Raw genomic sequence first — 13678 nt, forward strand, 5'->3', positions numbered from 1 at the left:
TTCATAAGTATATGGTTTGTTTGCTTCATACTAAATCTGTACTCACACAACACACACTGTTAATGTGTTTAATATCATATATTTTAATAGTAAAATTTAATAGAACTGCCATACAAATATGATATCTGAAAGGTAGAGAATTAGCACATCTATTTTTACCAAAGGTGAGTTTTTAGGAGAAAACCTGTGTTCACTTCAAGTCACTGAGAATTAAATTCAACATCAAATAAAATAAGCACTCAAAAGAAAATTGCACACAACAAAATTGATGTACCCAAATTATACTGGCAAAAAGAAATTAGAATGCTTTAAATTACCAATATACAGAAAAAAACTTGAAGCTTAAAATTGATTAGAGAGTCAGATATTGTATTAAAATATGCTGCATCCCTGTTTAGATCACAAGCCCCAAGCAAACCAAATAAAATAAAGTTCCCTTCTGTGCTTCATTTTGGCCACTAGATGTCGGACTTCCCCAGGTCGACTTTGGAGGGCAGCGGCCCAGCTTCTTCTTCAGGTGCTTTGGAAGTGATGATGACCAGAGAGGATTGTGGGTAAGGAATGAGTTTCTTTTCATCAAGATACTCATTGTCGCCATAAATGCTCAGCTTCTAACAAGAGAGAAAATGTAACAATAACAATAGATAAAGCTGTTTGTAACACAAAATAAAGTACATGTCTGCTGTTTACTTAGTGTTCCAATAGTTAAATCATACAACATTCAAAAAAGTTGTTAAAGTTGTAGTTCATGTTTATTTTTGAATGGTGTAAGTATGAATACTGCTACCAAATTTACACTCTAGAACTGAATCATAATATGGACTAAAGACACATTCTTTTACATTTTTACCACATCTTTGGTGAGTAATGTCTCAGACTGTGTAATATTAACATTCATTAAACTATGCAAACAGTGTTTCTGTTTTGCTTACCTCTGCTGGGACATACTGGTCTACAGCAGTTGCAACAGTGGCACAGCAAATCCAGATCAAGACCAAAACAGACAGAACCAGGGTTGTAGTCAGAATCCAGCCTGGCAGCCACGGGTTTCTATTGAACAAAGATATTCAAATTAGACAATTTGACATTTTACCTTCCCCATATTAATACATTCTAAATGATGGACATCGGATGCATTAATATGAAAGGACAGATGTTTTACCTTGCCAGACAACCAAAGATATTGTAGTCTCCTTCATAAGTGTGCTCATTCATCTCTCTATCTCTCTCCTGGATAAAAGTGCGCTGGTATTCTTTATAAATTGGACTGTTCAAAACTATTAACAGACAATAACAAAACTGTTAGTACAAGGTTAAAATATATATATATATATATATATATATATATATATATATATATAAATTATTATTATTATTTTTTTAAACAAAGACTTACAGTTCTTCTGTGGCTCCTCTTTGACATCATTGTCCACCTCAATCTGAGAGTAAACTCGAATCTGTGGCTCAGTCTGAAGAAGACAAAGAAAATAAATGTTAGTTTTATATTTTTATAAAACAGTGAATATTTACATATTGCCAGCCTCACAGCATAACTGCCAATGTAATTTTTTTTTTCCAAACTGAGTGTCTCCTTCTACTCTCCAGAAACTGCTGCATTTGTGGGGTCATTAGCTTTGTCCTTGGTCAAATATTTTACAGTAAAATTAAAAAAAAAAAAAACTAAAAAAAAACTTATCTTCTTGGTTAGTTTCTTTTTTTTATTTCCAGAAAACCTTGGAAAATGACAACGTGGTTTGAAATATTTTTGCATTAAACACAACTGTTGAGTGACATTTAGGGTTTCTTCTAATTTTCCTGAATTAACATTAGGGCCACAAATCTTGTTCAAGAAAGCTGAGAAAAATCACATGTACCAGATACATATGATCTAATTTCTTACTGTTCAAGACTCAATAATGAAGAAATTAACAGCTAAGCAGAGTGGACAAAAAAACTATCTTTGGAACACTACATCTTTCCTTTTAGTCACTATTTTAAACTGTCCCTGTATAAATATTTCATAATAGGGTTGCACAGTTTATCAAAATTACTATGAATACAGAAGACACTGTTGTTACATATACCTGGAAAATGACTACTTTTCCATCATCAGCCTGGAGGTAGAAGGTCCAGGAGGAGGAGACAAAGCTGTGGGCCTGGCTCATCATGTCCTCCCAGATCCCCCTCACCAGAGTTAGGGGGTGGAGCAGGTGCATCCGTGGCACCATTGCCTCCAGCTACAAAAACACATTAGCATGTACATGGATCACAGTTTTTAGGCACAAGAGAAGGACCTTAAACATATGATGTGTTTTTTTTTTTCCCATGACTGGTGCTGATTGTTTATAATCCAGAGCATAGCCAATAAGATCAGCCAATAACTTTGGGCAGATATGGATTATTTTCCCCAAATTATAATTGTACTAAATTTAAATGTAAATTTAGTACAAACTCAGCCACAGCCCTTTTTTAACCGCAAACCTTTAAGAGGTGTGAGTAGTCACGTTTTATGCCATTATGCTAAAGGCCAATATGCTAAAAGGTGCAAATATTGGCCAGATATAGACACATCAGTCATCTATAATATTGAAATTAGACATTTATTCAATTTTTTGTATTTTTACTATATTTCAAGTAAGCGTTTAAACTTGTATGTTATATTTGTCAACTGAAATTAAGTTAAATAAAAAAACACAACTTTGAAACTGGACTAAGCAAAACAATAATGCATAATTAATACTGGTAGTAGTTAGATAACTTACCTGTTCCTGGCGCTGTACTGTGGAAGGAATCTGGTTTTGACAACCCAGGTTACAGGCAAACTGCTCATCTGACTGGCTATAGGCTTCATTACAAGCTAAAAGAAGGCAATGGCATTTGAAAACTATTAATTTTTGTTGAATAAAATAATATTTTATTACATAACATACATGATGCTAGCTGATATGAGAAATATAACAATGCAATAACAATACTTCCACTTCAACATAATTTACTACCCTAATTTACTACCCTACTACTACACTTCAACTAAAATACTACCATATGCATGAAGGAACACATAAGAAAATGTCCTGGGCATAAATGTTGTTAGGTTTTGACTTCATCTCATACAACACAATGATTACCTGTCAATCAGTTATTTACTTCGTCCTATTACTGTTTGAATAACAGCGTAACATAGTTTTTGGCAACAAGAATATGTGTGGTGATTTAGTTGCAGCATCCGTCATAGCTTTGTTGTACCCAGAATGTTAGCTTGAACTTGAATCTACCCCACATAGATGAGCTTTAGTGGATTATACAACACGGCACGCCCCAATTGTTTGTAGTGAAACATACACACCCAAATCGAATTACTTTCTCATTACTTACACGATTCACACTCGGTTTTGGTCTGATTCATGTCATCAGAATCTCGCACAAATTGACAAATTGCAAAAAGACGACATCCTCTTTGACAGGCGTAGAGTTCATCCTCCTACAAGTTAAAAATGCACAAATTACACTAGTTAAACACGCAAAATGACAATAAAATACAGTAACGCGGTCATTATGTTCAGGATATCCGCGATGGCACAAGCTAGCACAATTTGCGCCGTTATTAAGATAGCGCTTACCCGTGGATAAGTGTGCAAACTGTATGTCATTTCACAGGACTTTCGACAAGATCCAGTGTGCCCCAAAACGGCATCAAACACATCCTGGGAAGCCAATGTAAAAGCAAGAAAAGTAAAAAGTGCTACGATACGGACAAAAGAGGATAATTCCCCCATTTTTGCTTGCGAAAGCCCAACAGCAAAACAACACACTTCTTCTTCCTCCTAATCTCTCTGTAGTCTCGCGTGGATGCCACTTCACGCGATATAATGACAACATGTTTGCTGTGTTCAACAGACTCAGAAATTGTTAATACGAGTAAATTTCTACAGCGTTTGCTCTTGAAAAAAAAATCGTAGACAATGTAATAATCGAGTTTAGGCATTAAATTAATTTAATAGACCATGCTAACATTTTAAGCTTGCTAAATTTCTCTTTTACTATTGCAAAAGACCGTGTTGACTTGTGTGAATTTAATTAACTACGGTACTTTTATGGTGGTCAGTAAATGCAGCGTGGCACAAACGTTGTAGGTTTACGTTTATTCTTTGTTTTTTAAGTTTATCCAAGCCTGTGTGATATGATATTCTTTTTACAAAGCTTGATGTTCGATATAATCATGGTATAAATTGTCTTATAGCAACAAAAAATTCGCTAACCTGTGTCTAGTTAGCATTAGCATTAGCCTTGTGCTACAAAGCCATTGTGGATAAGTCAGTATTTTTATCACACGAACATGGATAAATTTGTTATTCGTACCCCACGAGTAGAAACACCTAAAAAGACAAAAATAAAAAAGAAAGTGTACAAGCAAGCTACTATTGAATCTTTAAAGGTAAGTTAGATGAGCTAGTGAGTTAATATTGAAAGATGCTGCAGATGTTACTATACAGTTAATTGTTGAATTCATTTGGGTGTGAATGTTTCAGAGAGTTGTTGTGATTGAAGACATCCTTCGCTGTAAGTCTGTGTTGGAGCTGCCAGATCAGAGCAAAGAAAACCTGCTGTCTGCTCTGACTGAACTCAGCCAGAAGATCCCATCCAGAGAGGTGCTCAAGTCCACTAAAATAGGTAAGAATGAACGGGTTTGGTGAGTTAAAGTATCTACTTGTGGGCTAGGCTATCTGCTTTAGGACTGATAAACCAATTTTTTTTTTTTTAGATGAGCACAGTAGCATATGAAAAAAGAGCAATGAACATGAACCTGTGCAAACGTGAATATACTCTGATGTGTAGAATTTGACATAAGCCTTTTTGACCTTTTGAAATGGTTAAATACAGTAATTTTCTTTTCTTTTTTTTTTCTTTTTTTTTTTTTTTGAATTTTCTACCAATGCTATGTTTGTTGTATAATGGCATTAAACTAGCATTGTTTCAGTTCCATAAAGTAAAGCTGGTATAGGCAAAACATCCCATCAATGTAGTCAGTCATGTAAACGAATATCTTTATTTTATGAAAATCTTTATTTTCTAAACCTTTCATTTTAGGTCATACTGTTAACAAGTTGAGAAAGCATCCAGACCCAGAAGTGAGTTCAAAGGCAGCTAAAGTTTACACAGAGTGGAGGACATTCATCGAGGAGAATCTGAATAAGCCGTCTATTGAAGTTCGTTCAGACAAACAGTCGGAAACACTGCGCAGTAATGCCAGAAGACTGTTGGCTGAAGCTCTGGACGTCAAGGTGAGTTAGTGCAGTATTGTAATAGAATGGGTTCTCAAACAAATAGCAAATAGTTTTGCTAAGCCTAAAAGAAAGACAGGCGTAAAGAAGTGTCTGATCTGCTGTTATAAAGCAAATCTTAAATTATTTTTTTAGTTATTTTACATGAAGTAAACTATTTTGGCCTGTTTTAAAATGATGAACATACAGTATATAGATATCTCCAGGAGGATTGCCAACTTCAAATGTAAAGTAAAATCACAACTAAGATTTGGAGAGATACAAGTCTAAGCCCTAACTCTTTTATGATGTCATCTCCAGGAGGATTGTGGCCTTATCGACAACATAGAGAGAGAAGTTTTCCACCGTAGCTCACGGCTGGTGAGCAGCTCATACAGACGAACAGTGAGAGCGCTGGTTTTTGCCTTTAAACACAGCCCTGAAATCAGGACTCAGACTAAAGACAATACACTGTCAGTCAACACGCTGGTGTCAAAGTATAAGAAATGATGCAAAAGAAATGGACAAATTGTTAACTTGAATTGTTTTAATATTTACATTTTTACATTGTTTTATTTAGTACATTTTTTGAAATGTGATGAATGTTTACAATCTGTGGCACATAAGTAGCCAAAAAAGCTTTTTAAAACTCAAATCAAATAATGTTTTCTATTACTGCTACTCAAGGTGTGTATGATAAACCTTTCAGAGATCATGTGTTAAGGAAAATACAAATTTGATATCTGAAGATAAAAGATATGTGATAAGAAACCACAAAATGTCATTGTATCTTTTTAGTACATGTACTTGAAGGAGCTAAACTATTATTACAGGACCGTAATTCAGTTTTAAAAGATTTTTATGAAGATTAAAAAGTCAGTTGGTGGCACATGCATACAAGTATCTCATGGGAATTCAAAGTTATTTCCACTAGTGTGTTTTCTTGAAGAATGTCATATAGTTGTTGTTTTTTTTGTATTGCTAATCAAATGAAATGAAATGTAATGTTTAAAGTGCAAGTATGAACTATAAAAAAAATGTAAATAATTTGAACACCTGGCATATTTATTTTCCAAGAATAAGATTGCTACATTTTTTTTTATCATTAATATAATGGATTTGTGACCTCCATTGTCCAAGTTAAGTATAAACATCCATACACCTTGGAAAAATGACAATAAATCAATATTATTGCTTAGTATTTGAGAAAAGGATTACAATTTTTGCCACATATCCTAGTAATTGTGGTCACGACTGTGTTATTCTTAAAGGTAATATAGTGATTCTTGTGAACTTTAAGCCATGTTATAATGCTGTTATCTCCTTACAAACATACCTGGAGTTGTGTTTTCATTCACAAATGTTGGAGTAACCCTGCATTGTTAGCCTGTCTACATTTCCAAAGTTCAAAATGCTCTGTTCCACCTTTTTACCTTTATTTAGGTACAGATTGTCAATTCCAGGTCTGAAAACATCCAAATGATTTTAGTAAAAGTGTATGAAGTTTAAAAACACAGTGGAGCACTTCCTGTATTACCACATGACATCACAAGGAGGAAGTGTTTCAGTTTGATAGAATAACACAGCCTGAATATGCAGAGTTTGTGTGTTTAACGTGTGATTGAAACAAAACAATACTCCAGGTATGCTTCTGATGAGGAAACAACACTATAACATAGATTAGAAAATGGCATACTATATACTAAAGCAGCACAAGCCAGACAATTGCTATGACCATGAGTATGACAGCCAGAACACAGATACTAATGAAGACAATATCGCTAAGGTCATGGGATCCACTATTATGTTTCTGTGTGTTTCCTATGTCTCCCTCGGGCTTCTGGGCCTGCTCCTCTAGGTGGCGCTCTTCTGCTGAGATGATGGACACTGAAGCCACTTTTCTCTGCGCATCACACTGCACACTGTACTCCTGAATGTTCTTCTGTTTCTCATCAGAAAAATCAATGTAAAGTTTGTTCACCATAACTGTGATGTTTCGCCGTTTCTGCCAAAGGAAAAGAGCCGAGAGAAATTAGATAGTACACTATGTAACTTTTCTGGTGGAGGGTACATAACCTGGTTGTGTCCATAGATATTTTATTGCTCACAGTAAGGTTTTCTGCAGTCAAAATAATTCTGTAGAACATTCTGTGCAAAGCAGTAACATCTTTATGGAAACAAGCAGTTGGCATATAAATATATGTGTGTGTGTGTGGGGGGGGTGTGTGTGTGTGTGTGTGTGTATATATATATATATATATATATATAGATAGATAGATAGATAGATAGATAGATAAATATAGATATAGATAGATGGATTTTTTTTTAAGTAATTCAAGTAGCCTGGGTAACTGAAAGTTGTAGAAATTACATACATTTATTATTCCATTGCATATTGGTATAACTCAATGTTTTTGGTCACATTAAAGTGTTACTGATATGGAAAATTTAAAAGATTATGTAAAATTGTCCATCTGATAAATAATAATTTAGATTCTTGAGAAAAGAACATTGCCCTTTTTGCTCAAATTTATGTTGTTAACCCTATTTAATTATTCTTGTCTTGTTTTCAGTCCTGTACCTGTCCTGCTGTCCCACAGTTGACAAACTGAGCTTGGATCTTGTAGGCGGTGGCGGTGAGCTGAGCGGTGCAGGATGGGTTTCCCAGGTAGATGTTTTCTCTCTCGAGCTGCGGCAGGGACTGCTGAGGGATCAAGATGGAGAATTCTGACCGCGTGCAGCTGATGTTAACCGGGACAACTGGGACAAGACAAGAACAAGGTTTCAGTTGTTTTAATCTGCAAAAATACAGGACTGTAAAATTTGCCAAAAGTTTATTTTGTTTTGGCAAGTTGACAAGATACATTTGTTTTAGAATGCAATTTGTACACAATGCAATTGCTTTAGGAAAGGGTGTCTTAAAACTACATCGAAAATTGCAGTACAATAATTGCAGATTAAAATAATTTGAGATTTTAGCTGCATAAAACTGAAACACTGATGTTTAGTCCTGATCAGCAGGAAGCCGGTCCCCAAGGACCTCAGAGTGTGAGATTGTTCATATGACACTAACATGTCAGAGATGTACTTTGGTGCTAGGTCATGCAGAGACTTGTTCACAAGCAGAGCTGCTTTAAAGTCTATTCTCTGAGCCACAGGAGCCAGTGCAGAGACCTGAACTGGGCATATGATTGGATATTTTGGAAAGTTGTTTCTTATTTAAACTTTCATGACTAGTCTTAAGTTATGTTGTTATGCATGATTGTAGATAAAAATCTATTTTACTGGAATTTAATCTTCAGTGGCCATCAAACCAAAAATCAAGTATCAGAAATGTCCTGTTACCTCCAAGATATGATGCAGTGAAGCCTTTATGTGCCTCGTTCCTGTCTGTGCTCAGAACCACCAGAAGTTTGTTTCCCTTTGACACCAGAGAGGGGGGTAGGTCTATGCCACACCAACGCCCCAATAACGTGTCAGTCTGGCTCTCTCCATCATACACTGCCACATAGTCGTAATCGCACTCATCGCTCAGACTGTTTTTCTCCTCCAGGTCCATAACAGTGAAATACAGTTTGATTCTGTATCCAGGTGAAAGGCTGATGCCCCAGTGGCAGTTGATGTTGTTGGGGTAGATTTTGGGGAAGTGGGGGCTACTGAAGTTACCGCTAACGCCTGATAAGACCTGCTGGCACTCACCTGAGAGGGAAGAGAGACAGTATCAATAATGTTAAGGGTTCAAGATGTACTGTATTTCTTATTGACAAATGTATGCGGTACACTGGCCCATGAGGACGTGTGAATGTTTAATATAAATCTGACAATGACAATATTTACTTTGATAAGGTACTGTATATACAGTTGAAATCAGAAGTTTACATACACTATATGAACAGACACATCTGCTTTATTTTCCTCACTGTCTGACATGAAATCAGATTAAACTTTTCCTGTTTTAGGTCAATTAGGATTACCAAAGTTATTTTTATTTACAAAATGCCAGAATAAAGAGATTTTTTTATTTTTAATTTTTTTTTTACAGTTTTTTCTTCAAAGTCAGAAATTTACTTACAGTAAAATTACTATGCATTTAAACTATGCAATTTGGGATAATCCAGATGATGATGTCATGTCTTTGAAATCAGCCAAGATATCAGGAAGAGACTTATACACAAGTCTGGTGCAATTTCCAGATGCCTGAAGGTGCCACGTTTCATCTGTTCTACACACAACTATAAACACTATGGGAGGGTAGAGCCATCATACCACTCAGAAAGGAGACAGGTTCTGTGCCCAAGAGATGAACATGCTTTGGTCCAAAATGTGCTTATCAACCCACGAACAAAAGCAAAAGACCTTGTGAAGATGATGGCTGAAGATGGTAAGAGTGTGTCATTATCCACAGTGAAATGAGTACTGTACCAACCAAAAGAAACATAAAAAGGTCAGATTACAGTTTGCAAATGCACAGAGGGACAAAGACCTTAATTTTTTGAGACATGTCCTGTGGTGTGATGAAATTAAAATTAAACTGTTTGGCCAAAATAAGCAGTTACGTCTGGAGGAAAAATGGAGAAGCCTGAGAACACCATCCCAACTGTGAAAGACAGGGGTGGCAGCTTCTTCTACAAAAATGGGTCTTCCAAATGGATGACCCGAAGCATAGAGCCAAGCTGGCTACAAAGTGTCTTAAGGATAACAAAGTCAGTGTTTTTGAGTGGCCATCACAAAGCCCTGATTTCAATTCTACTGAAAATGTCTAACTTTTCTGAAGGGTCCATCATCTGCTTGTTGACGGTATTACTTTGCCTGGATGTTCCACAGTATTAAACTCTGCATTTGGCTGATTTCAGATCTTTTATTGCCCAAAAATATGTTGAATTACATGCATTCTTAGTGCAGATCAGTAGTTTAGTCAAGTTAAGATAATTTTGTCATTTTCTTACCTGAGTAATAATATGCCTTGAAGCCCCGCCCTCCTATGTTGAAGTCAGACTTAAAAATCACTAGGAGCTGGTTGGAGGTAGTCACAATTTTCGGAGGTTGCTCTGCTCCACAGTATTTACCCAGGTGTTTGTGTGTAACTGTGGGACCGTCAAATAAAGCCACAAAATCAAAGTTACACCCCTCGTTATTTTCCAGCTGAAAGTCAAGGAAGACCAGGCTGACCACGCTGATATTGGACACGTGAATGGCCCAGGAACAGTCAGCGTTGTTGCTGTACTCCTGAGGGTAACCAGGGCTGGAGATGACCCCGGACAGACCCATCAAAACCCCACCACACATATCTGGAAATATGGAGAAAATGTAAGCTGAATTATTTAATACAACATAATGTTAATGAAAGCAGTAGCTAAGTCGCTTGACTGGAGGTTGGCAGTTTAAAGGTCTGTCTAGTCTGTTTACATCTCAAAAACTCAAAATGCTCTGTTCCACATTGTGTTGTCCTGCACTGGTAATTTTCAGGTTAACAGCTACCTTGTCCAGTAGAGATCGCCAATTCCAGGGCTGAAATTATCCAAATGATTCTAGTGAGGGTGTATGGAGTTCAAAACACAGTGGAGCACTTCCTGTATTATCACATGACATCACAAGGTGGAACAGAGTGTTTTCCGTTTGAGAGAAGAATATGCAGGATCTGTGTGTTAAGGATGTGTGAATAAAACGCAACTCAATTTATATTTTTGATGAGAAAACAATATTATAACATAGATCAGAAAATAGCTCAATATAGGCCCTTTGACCCCTGCTACTGTCATTACTGTCATTTTAGAGTTGTATATGACTGTATATGTATAATAATTAATTCAAATATTACACTATTGGTTGCTTTTGAACCTGGCCTGAAATTGAGCTAATTATTGTTTTAATTAATTTAGCATATAATATCATATTCATTATTATTATACAGTCTGTGATGTAAGTGATAATTTCTAGTTAATACTTGGACTGTACTATCTCAGTCATAGTTAGACCTTGGTTGAGAACTTACTGGGTATTTTCTGTTTAGCACTTCAAGTACACGGCTATAACTCAGATTGATATCACTTGATGCTTAGCCAAAGGTCTTCTCCAGCAATAAAAACTACTAAAAGCTGTTTTTTGCTGATGCAGGTCTAAGCTAAAAGTTGTTTTTCTGCCACACTGGGAGAAAAATGGCATCGCTCCAAGCCATTTTCTATCAGACGAGAGCACTTAAGGCAGTACTACCTTTCCTGTAGCCAACGCTGAAGCCTCTATGGGCCACATGCCGGTCAGAATGAAAGATAATGGACATGACGTTCCAGGAAGATGTGAACTGAGGAGGTGAGATGTCCCCACAAAATGTCCCGAGCAGGTTCCCCTCGTCCTCTGAAATGCCATTGTAAATCTTGATATAGTCGTACGCACAGGTGGCATGGTACTCCAGCTCAAAATGGTGGAAAGTGAGGAGCACAGAGGAGCCTTCTGCCACCACGATAAGCCACGTGCAGTCGATGTTATACGGGTATAAACCAGGGAAGTTAGGGCTGGAAATGTTACCAGAGGGAGAGGACAGGATACCACCGCATTTGACACCTGCAGGGAAAGAATACAGATAAATATATATTACATTAGGTTTCAGGATAATGGAATAAAATGGGACAGTTGCGATAGCGATTAACAATTTAAAATCCTATATATTTCGACTGGAGAATCAAATCAAAATAGCTTAGGGAATTACCTTTACTTACTTATTACTTAATTATACTTATTTAAATAAACCAATTAGCTTATGGACTTTTTTCTTTTTCTTTTTAGATATGATATATTTAGATTGAACATTAAAAGCTGTTACTTAAGCTCTAATTAGATAGGTATTTACCATGAAAATATAGGGAAATTATCCATATATTTCAAAATAAAAAATGTGACTAAATACAAATATTTTCCCTGAAGCTCTATATTTCACACCCTCAAAGAAACATTATATAGTTCATCTTACAGTATCAAACAAATAGCTAATATGAGACCTGGAACACTGACAAACAATAGCTGAAAACAGGCAATTAATTACACAATTTAAAATAGTGGTACAGCAAAAAAACAACAACTAAACATTTAAGTTAAAGATGCTCTATGTAACTTTTGACATGGTGGATCCAATCTGTAGACTTTTGCCTGGAACGTTCCATTGTATGACATTAAACTTTTCCAACTCCATGGGGCTATTTATGAGAACGCCTCTAATCAAATACATGCAAGATAGCAATTTCAATGTCATACTGAGCATTCTTTGCAAATTAATAACATCTCCATGGAGACAAGCACTAGCATACTCTGCAATAGAAAGGTTACATAGTGCACTTTTAAGGTCGTTTATAATGGCAGTAGTAGTTAGCACACATGCCACATCGCTAGACAATAGTTAAGGTTTCCTCAGGGTGCTCTGGTTTCCCCTACCACTAAAAACATGCTGCTCAGGCTGGCCTTTTATACAATATGCACACCTCATACTATATACGGATAAATTGTACTTTTAAACACACCCAAATGTCATTGAAATCTAAAAAGAAATCATGACTAACCACCCATTTTTGTCCAAATTATTCAATCCTTTTGCTATTACCTCTAATATGGCTTTTTTTTTCTTCACTGCAGGCCCATTTGTCCATCTCAAAGATAACAAATACTCACCTTTTTTCGAATGTGCCCTGTCAACCAGCAGCAGTACATGAAGGAGTATAGCCACAGAGGTACCCATGTTTTGTTATTGTTGATTCGGCTTTTGTCACGCCTCACCTGCAGCTCACAAGCCGACATAGACAACAGTGGCGTCAGAGCATACAGCCTTGAAACGTCAGCACCAGGCCTGGAAGTTAATGGGACTTTGAAAAATTTATCCAGGATACTTGATACTTGCCCCGCTACTGCTACTGCTGATGCTGCTGCTGCCTGTCCCCCTCTGGTTAATTTAATGACTGATATCCAATGAGCTCTGAGTGGCTTGTCAGGACACTGTTAGGGGAGGGGTATGTATTTTTAATGAAGGCCTATGCACACGACATGGGCAGCAGATGTAAGAGGGGCTGTTTAGTGGAGATATGGGATCATGATTAAGAAGAATGGCCTACTTACAGAGAATTAAAAAGTCAAGTCAGTTAAATACAATAGGTCCTGTGTCTGTGGTTTCTAAATGTACTACAGAGTCAAGGAAAAAACTTGCTTTTTGGTTTATTTTTCGATTGACTCAATGAAAGGTGCACTATGTAAATTTTCTTGTAAGGGCCACCTGCTTGTCTCCATTGAGATGTTATTACTTTGCCTGGTATGGCCCACAATATGGAATTAAATTGAGGTAATATACTAAAAAACCCGAAAAACATATATTCTTACTGTGAACAGGATTGCCTCTCCACAGATCTGACCTGTAACTTGACCTGGTGGCAACATCTCCT

General features: G+C 36.5%; 3 protein-coding genes across 3 annotated transcripts; 1 reads left to right on the forward strand and 2 right to left on the reverse strand.

Moving 5' to 3' along the window:
• Nucleotides 1–59: 59 nt before the first annotated feature.
• On the reverse strand, nt 60–3845 carry tmem59 (transmembrane protein 59). The gene is made up of 8 exons (XM_033982772.2): nt 3621–3845; nt 3376–3481; nt 2763–2857; nt 2085–2237; nt 1397–1469; nt 1163–1277; nt 933–1050; nt 60–611 (listed from the first exon to the last, which is right to left on the reverse strand). Exons 1-8 carry the CDS (start codon nt 3774–3776, stop codon nt 459–461), a joined length of 969 nt encoding a protein of 322 aa, XP_033838663.1. The 5' UTR covers nt 3777–3845; the 3' UTR covers nt 60–458.
• A 243-nt stretch (nt 3846–4088) lies between these two features.
• Nucleotides 4089–6312, forward strand: tceanc2 (transcription elongation factor A (SII) N-terminal and central domain containing 2). Its single transcript, XM_033982569.2, has 4 exons — nt 4089–4435; nt 4530–4671; nt 5089–5282; nt 5583–6312. The coding sequence occupies exons 1-4, from the start codon at nt 4337–4339 to the stop codon at nt 5769–5771; spliced, it is 624 nt and encodes a 207-aa protein (XP_033838460.1). The 5' UTR covers nt 4089–4336; the 3' UTR covers nt 5772–6312.
• Nucleotides 6313–6963: 651 nt separating this feature from the next.
• On the reverse strand, nt 6964–12984 carry cdcp2 (CUB domain containing protein 2). The gene is made up of 6 exons (XM_033981909.2): nt 12918–12984; nt 11472–11819; nt 10208–10549; nt 8607–8960; nt 7843–8021; nt 6964–7266 (listed from the first exon to the last, which is right to left on the reverse strand). The coding sequence occupies exons 1-6, from the start codon at nt 12982–12984 to the stop codon at nt 6964–6966; spliced, it is 1593 nt and encodes a 530-aa protein (XP_033837800.1).
• Between the last annotated feature and the right edge of the window lie 694 nt (nt 12985–13678).

Source organism: Periophthalmus magnuspinnatus, chromosome 17, assembly GCF_009829125.3.
Source record: "Periophthalmus magnuspinnatus isolate fPerMag1 chromosome 17, fPerMag1.2.pri, whole genome shotgun sequence".
Lineage (NCBI taxonomy): Eukaryota > Metazoa > Chordata > Actinopteri > Gobiiformes > Gobiidae > Periophthalmus > Periophthalmus magnuspinnatus.